This window comes from Leucoraja erinacea, chromosome 8 (genome assembly GCF_028641065.1).
Source record: "Leucoraja erinacea ecotype New England chromosome 8, Leri_hhj_1, whole genome shotgun sequence".
NCBI classification, from domain to species: domain Eukaryota; kingdom Metazoa; phylum Chordata; class Chondrichthyes; order Rajiformes; family Rajidae; genus Leucoraja; species Leucoraja erinaceus.
Window position 1 is genome coordinate 69,978,337 of NC_073384.1, and position 7,792 is coordinate 69,986,128.

General features: G+C 65.2%; 1 protein-coding gene across 1 annotated transcript in view; it reads right to left on the bottom strand.

The window, feature by feature from the left end:
* Positions 1 to 1,456: 1,456 nt before the first annotated feature.
* The window catches only part of LOC129699827 (uncharacterized), a 6,676-nt gene continuing 340 nt past the window's right edge, over positions 1,457 to 7,792 (bottom strand). The window contains exons 2-3 of the mRNA XM_055639947.1: positions 3,468 to 4,175; positions 1,457 to 2,043 (exon numbers count right to left, since the gene is read on the bottom strand). Of these exons, the coding sequence (XP_055495922.1) occupies positions 1,499 to 2,043; positions 3,468 to 4,170 (1,248 nt within the window). The 5' untranslated portion in view covers positions 4,171 to 4,175 and the 3' untranslated portion in view covers positions 1,457 to 1,498. The remainder of the gene's footprint in view (positions 2,044 to 3,467; positions 4,176 to 7,792) is intronic.

Genomic DNA, 7,792 nt, shown 5'->3' on the forward strand with positions numbered 1-7,792 from the left:
CCCGTGTTAAGGAATGAATGGGTGACATTTGGGGTGGAGATCTATCTTCAGACTGAGAGTCGCGGGAGAGGGAGACACACAGATAGGGAAGGGTATGGTGTGAGAACGAGACATCAACATAGATGCAGTTCAAGGAATATATAGAATAGATTATTGTTAGCAACGAGAAGCGGACAACGAAGCACACAGAGATAATATGTAATCAAGAGGGCAGTTAGACTGGGAAGGGGAGGGGTGAGGAGAGAGGGGAAGCAAAGGTTACTTGAAGTTACAGAAGTCAATATTCATGCCGCTGGGGTGGGGGGTGTAGGGTGGGGGAGGAGCAGGGTGGGGGAGGGGGCAGGGGAAGGGGGGGGAGGGGGGGCAGGTGGGGAAGGGGGGCAGGGTGGGGGAGGGGGCAGGGTGGGGAGAGGGGAGCAGGGTGGGGCGAGGGGTAGCAGGGTGGGGGAGGGAGCAGGGTGGGCGAGGGGTAGCAGGGTGGGGGAGGGAGCAGGGGTGGGGGAGGGGAAGGATGGGGATGGGGCAGGGTGAAGGGGGGAGCAGGGTGGGGGAGGGGGCAGGGTGGGGAGGGGAGCAGGGTGGGCGAGGGGGCAGCAGGGTGGGGAGCAGGGGAGCAGGGTGTGAAGAGGGGAGAAGGATGGGAGAGGGGGCAGGGTGAAGAGGGGGGGGTGAAGGGTGGGCAGGGTGGGGTGGGGGGGGGTAGCAGGGTGGGGGAGGGAGCGTGGTGAAGGGGGGGGGGCAGGGTGGGATTAGCAGGGACAGAGTTGCAGCTTTGAATGGTGTGGAGAGAAGTGGCGGGGAAAGCACCACCCATGGTCACCCAGAGACCACCCATGGTCACCCAGAGACCACCATGGTCACCCATGCGCCACAGCTGACAACAACAACTAGGAGAAGGGTATATATTTTTTATTTGTATCGCTGGTCACGTTGATAATAGATCCTGGCCAGAGGGTGCGGTGTGTACAGGAGCCCAGGGCTGGCCGGGTGGTCACGTATCCGAGGGCCCACGAACCCCCTCACCTACCCACCCAGAAATTCCTGTCCGCCCGCTCCTCTGTCACCCCCTCCCCCCTGCTTCCCCCCCCCCCCCCCCCCCTGTCAACCCCTCTCCTCTTGACCCAGGGCGGGGGGGTCGTGATCCAGAGCAGAGGGGTCGTGACCCAGGGAGGGGGGGTCGTGACCCAGGGAGGGGGGGTCGTGACCCAGAGAGGGGGTGTTCGTGACCCAGGGCAGGGGAGGGAGTCGTAACCCGGGGGGGGGTTGTGACCCAGGGGAGGGGGTCGGGGGGAGGGGTCCTGACCCAGGGAGGGGGGGTCGTGACCCGGGGGGGGGGGGGGGTCGTGACCCAGGGAGGGGGGTCCTGACCCAGGAGGGGGGGGGTCGTGACCCGGGGGGGGGGGTTGTGAGCCAGGGGAAGGGGTCGTGACCCAGGGGGGGGGGTTGTGACCAGGGGAAGGGGTTGTCGTGCCCCAGGGCTGGGCTTCCCGTGCTGCCCTCACCAGCGGCCGGGGTCGGGGTTGGGGTCCAGGGGCAGGGGATGATGAGCTAGGGCGGTGGGGTCCGCGTTGTGCAGGGCCTGTAGCCGGGGCTGCAGGTGCTGAAGGCGGGCCAGGCCGCCCTGCAGGGTGGGCAGCTGGAGGAAGGGATGCGGCCGGAGGCAGAGGGCGTGTAGCGCAGCCGCCTGGATGAAGGGTAGCACCGGTTCCAGGCTGTAGAGGTGGCGGGTCTGGGCGCCGAGCGCGGCCATGCTGCCGGCCAGGCCGCTGAGCTGGTGGGCCAGCGCCCTCACACGGCCCTGGTGCCCCTCCAGCCCCCGCTGCTCCTCCCGCAGCGCCAGCCGCGCCTCTGCCCGGGCCTGCACTGCCGCTTCCAGCCGGCCCGCCAGCCCCCGCAACGCACCGAGCCGCGCATCCAGCCGTTGCCCCAGCCGCTCTGCGTCCTCCCGGCTCCGGCTTAGACCCCACTGCGCCTTCTCCGCCCTCTCCTCCTGCTCCAAAACCAACTGCCGCTCCCGCTCAAACGCCACCGCCATCGGGATCCCTGCGGGGGACAGAGAGCGGGGTGGGGGTCAGGACCAGGGCACCAACACACACACTAACTCCAGCCCAAACCCTCCCCAACTCCAGCCCAAACCCTCCCCAACTCCAGCCCAAACCCTCCCCAACTCCAGCCCAAACCCTCCCCAACTCCAGCCCAAACCCTCCCCAACACCAGCCCAACCCTCCCCAACTCCAGCCCAAACCCTCCCCAACTCCAGCCCAAACCCTCCCCAACTCCAGCCCAAACCCTCCCCAACTCCAGCCCAAACCCTCCCCAACTCCAGCCGGATCCCTAGAGACATAGCAAATAGGTGCAGGAGGAGGCCATTCGTCCCTTCGAGCCAGCACTGCCATTCATTGTGATCATGGCTGATCGTCCCCCAATGAATAACCCGTGCCTGCCTTCTCCCCATATCCCTTGACTCCACTAGCCCTTAGAGCTCTATCTAACTCTCTCTTAAATCCATCCAGTGACTTGGCCTCCACGGCCCTCTGTGGCAGGGAATTCCACAAATTCACAACTCTCTGGGTGAAAAGTTTTTTTCTCACCTCAGTCTTAAATGGCCTCCCCTTTATTCTAAGACTGTGGCCCCTGGTTCTGGACTCGCCCAACATTGGGAAAATTTTTCCCACATCTAGCTTGTCCAGTCCTTTTATAGTGTTTATATGTTTCTATAAGATCCACCTCTCATCCTTCCAAAATCCAGTGAATACAAGCCTAGTCTTTTCCATCTTACCTCATATGACAGTCCCGCCATCCCAGGGATCAATCTCGTGAATTTGCGCTGCACTGCCTCAATCACAAGGATGTCCTTCCTCAAATCCTTGGGGGGAGTGCGACCTGGATCTCCTGTGCCCACCCCTGTGCTCCTGTACCCACCCCTGTGCTCCTGTACCCACCCCTGTGCTCCTGTACCCACCCCTGTGCTCCAGTACCTCCTCGCTAGAATTTATAAGATTTAGGGGGGATCTTATAGAAACTTACAACATTCTTAATGGGTTGGACAGGCTAGATGCAGGGTGATTGTTCCCGATGTTGGGGAAGTCCAGAACAAGGGGTCACAGTTTAAGATTAAGGGGGAAGTATTTTAGGACCGAGATGAGAAAAACATTTTTTACGCAGAGAGTGGTGAATCTGTGGAATTCTTTGCCACAGAAGGTAGTTGAGGCCAGTTCATTGGCTATATTTAAGAGGGAGTTAGATGTGGCCCTTGTGGCTAAAGGGATCAGGGGGTATGGAGAGAAAGCAGGGATGGGATACTGAGTTGGATGATCAGCCATGATCATATTGAATGGCGGTGCAGGTTCGATGGGCCGAATGGCCTACTCCTGCACCAATTTTCTATGTTTCTATGTACCCACCCGCTACATGCCCCTGTTATCCCAGTGCCCCACCCCACCCTCCTGTACCGCCCCCAGACTTACCAACGCAGGGCAGTAGGAAGCAGAGGCCGATGCCGACATCACGACCGGTCTCCTTGCTGCGAGCCTGTGCCTGTGCGGTTTGCAGCTGTAGCTGGGCCTGGCGCAGCGAGGGCCCGGCCTCATGGAGCTGTTCGCGGGCCCCGTCCCTCTGGGCTTGCAGCTGGTGGAGCCGGGCTTGCAGGGGCCCCTGGTGTGCGGCCAGTAACCTGCTCTCCCGCCCCCACAGACCCAGCCGCGCCGTGGCCCTCTCACACCGCCCATCCACCCGCCCCCGAGCCTCCCTCGCCAGCTCGGCCGCCCCGCCCGCCTGTCCCCCGGCCTCCTGCACCCTCCGCTTCACCCCCTCCTCCTCCTCTTCACTCAGCTCCCGGCCCCAGGCCCCCACGGCCAGGCACACCACCCACCCCAGCCCCTCCACACTCTCCGTCAGCAGGGGGACGGCCACCTCCTCCAGCCCTTGTACATCCCCCTCCGTCTCTGCCACCACGCTCTTGCCCAGCGAGCTCTCCTCCACACCCAGCTCCCGCAACAGGCTGGCGTCAATCGCATCGTCCTGGGCCTCGCCATCCACCCCCACCGCCCCCTCGTCGCCCCCATCCTCAGCCGCCTTGTCCTCCACCATGATGCGCTCCTCCTCCCCGCTCTCATTCAGCGCCTCATCCGTCTTGCTCATCTCCGTCTTGGCCGTGGGGTCTCCCTTCATGGTCACTGCAGGGAAGAGTGGACATTCAGACTGGGCACCACAGCGAGACCAGGCAGACCCCGCACCCCCACACCCTGCACCCCCACACACTGCACCCTCACACCCCCACACCCTGCACCCCCACACCCTGCACCCCCACACCCCTGCACCCCCCCCACCCTGCACCCCCCCCACACCCTGCACCCCCCACCCCCGCACCCCCCACACCCCCACACACTGCACCCCCACACACTGCACACCCACACTGCCACACCCCCCACCCCCACACACCCCACACCCACCACCCCCACACACTGCACCCTGCACCCCCACACCCTGCACCCCCACACCCCCCCACCCCCCACACACTGCACCCTCACACCCCCACACACTGCACCCCCACACCCCCACACCCCCACACCCTGCACCCTCACACCCCCACACACTGCACCCCTTACATCCCCACACCCTGCCCCCCCACCCCTGCACCCCCCACCCCCTGCACCCCCACACCCCCCCCCCCCCCTGCACCCCCCACCCCCGCACACCCCACACCCTGCACCCCCAACACCCCCCACCCCCCACCCCTGCACCTGCACACCCCCACACCCCCACCCTGCACCCCCCACACCCTGCACCCCCACACCCCCTGCACCCACCCCCCACACCCCCACCCCCCACACCCCCACACCCCCACCCACACACACACACAACCCCACACAAACACATACCACATCCAGACACACCCCACACACATACACCCCCTCACCCCCCCACCCCCACCACCACCCCACCCCCCACCAACCCCCCACCCCCACACCCCCACACCCCACACACCCCCACACCCTTCAACCCCCACACCCCCCACCCCCCACACCCCCACACCCCCACACCCCACACCCCCCCACCCCCCACCCCCCACACCCCCACCCCCTGCACCCCCACCACCCCCGCACCCCCCACACCCTGCACCCCCCACACCCCCTGCACCCCCACACCCTGCACCCCCTGCACCCCCACCCCCACACCCCACACCCCCTGCACCCCCACACCCTGCACCCCCCACCCCCCACCCCCGCACCCCCACACCCCACACCCCGCACCCCCAACCCTGCACCCCCACACCCCACACCCCCACACCCTGCACCCCCCGCACCCTTCACACCCCCACACCCCGCACCCCCGCACCCCCCCTGCACCCCCCGCACCCCCACACCCTGCACCCCACCCGCTCACCCCCCACACCCTGCACCCCCCCCCCACCCTGCACCCCCCGCACCCCCCACACCCCGCACCCCCCACACCCTGCCACCCCCACACCCCCCACCCCCCCGCCCCCCCCCCCCGCACCCACCACCCACCCCCGCACCCCACACCCTGCACCCCCCACAACCCCCCACCCCCACACCCCACCACCCCCACCCCCCCACCCCCACACCCCCCCCACCCCCACACACCCCCCACCCCCCCACCCCCCACACCCCCGCCCCCCACACCCTGCACCCCACACCCCGCACCCCCACACCCCCCGCACCCCCACACCCCTGCACCCCCCACCCCCCACCCTGCACCCCCACACCCCGCACCCCGCACCCCCCGCACCCCCCACCCCCGCACCCCCGCACCCTGCACCCCCCACACCCCACAACCCCCACACCCTGCACCCCACACCCCCGCACCCCCACACCCTGCACCCCCACACCCCGCACCGAATTAAAGGACATTATTTTAGGAAGGAGATGATGAATTTCTTTAGTCAGAGGGCGGGGAATGTGTGGGGGAATTTGTCACAGACGGCAGTGGAGGCCAGGTCAATGGGTATGTTTAAGGCAGAGATAGATTCTGGATCAGTCCGGGTGTCAGGGGTTATGGGGATAAGGCAGAAGAGTGGGGTTAGGAGGGAGAGATAGATCAGCCACGATTGAATGGCGGAGTAATAATAATAATACATTGTATTTCTAGGGCGCTTTTCATGACTCTCAGGGCCACCTTATAATTTAAACAAGCAGGAAACAAAAACATATACAGCAACAATACACAATTCGGAGTAGACTTGATGGGCCGAATGGCCTAAATCTGCTCTTATCACATGATGGCTTTCCTGGTCAACACCCCCCTCCCCCCGGACATGGCACGCACACTGCATCCCCAAACCGGTCCCCACACCCCCTCTCTACCGGCCAACACCACCCCCAGCCAACTCCACCACTCACCCTTCTCCCATTCCCATTGGCACACCCTCCTTTGTCGCCTCGCCTCAGGGAATGGGGGCAGACCGGGGAAAGACAGAGAGGGTGGGTAAGGGGAGTGGAGAGACAGGGACGGGTGGGTGGGGGTGACTGACGCAAGGGGGGGGGGGAGGAAATGGGGTAATGGGAGAGAGGTGGTGGGAGAGGGGTGGGGAGAGGGGTGGGGAGAGGGTGAGGGAGAGGGGAGGATGGGGAGGGGGATGGGGACCGGCCGCTGGGAACGAGGGCAGGCCACTCGGCCCATTCACTGCCACCGTGCCTAACTCAGCTAGTTACCCTCAGTGCCTCCATCCCCACATTCAATCCATTGACCCAACCTCCTCCACCCTCTCCCCGGCTGAGGGGGAGAGAGGGAGGGTGAGGGGGGAAGAGGGAGAGGGTGGGGGGGGGGGGAGGGGAAGGGTGAGGGGGGAAAGGAGAGGGTGAGGGTGGAAAGAGGGGGGGAGCAGGGGTGTGGGAGACGGTGGAGGGAAAATGGGGAAGGAGGGGGAGGGGGAGAGAGAGAGGGGGAGAGAGGGGGGGGGCAGAGGGAGAGGAGAGGGGGGGAGGAAGGGAGGGAGTAGGAAGGGGAGACGGGGAAAGAAAAGGAGGGACCGGGGGAAGGGATGGAGGGGGGGGGTGGAGGGAGGGGGGAGGGAGGGGGGGGGGAGGGGGGGGGGCGGCGGAGGGGGATAAGGGGAGGGAGGAGGAGGACGGAGGAGAGAGAGGCGGAGGGGGCAGGGAGACGGAAAGAATTACACGGAGGGTGGGGGGAGTCGGAGGGAAAGAGGGAGAAGCCGGAGAGGGGTGGAGGGGAGCGAGGGGGAAGAAGGGAGCGAGGGGGAGCTGTGTAGGAAGGAGAAAGGTGAGGGGAGGGAGGGGGTGCAGGCAGGGGGAGACGGGGAGGGAGAGGGAGGGAGGGAGGGATGGGGAGACGGAGACGGAAGGGGAGAGACGGTGGGATTGAGGGGGGAGACTGACTGAGTGGGGGAGGGGGTGACTGCGTACTGAGCCCCACAAGATGAATCGTTCACGTAGGGAGGGAATGAGACGAGATTCCACCCTCTTCACATCCTTTCCCCCCGCACCCTATCCCTCTCTCCCTCCCTCTCCCTCTCCCTCTCCTCTCTCCTCCCCCCCCCCCTCACTCTCTTTCTCTCGCTCTCTCTCTCTCTCTCGCTCCTCTCCCCTCACACCCGCTCTTTCTCTCCCCTCTCCCTCTCATCCTCATCCTCCCTCTCCCCCTCTCCCCGCACCCCCCTCTCTCTCCCCCTCACCCTCAAGGACCCCAACCTTCTCCTCTTTCCTCCCCCCTCTCTCTCCCCTCCCCCTCTCACTCTCTCCCCTCTCTCTCTCTCTCTCTCCCTCTCTCTGCCCCTCTCTCTCTCTCTTTCTCCCTCCCTCTCTCTCTCTCC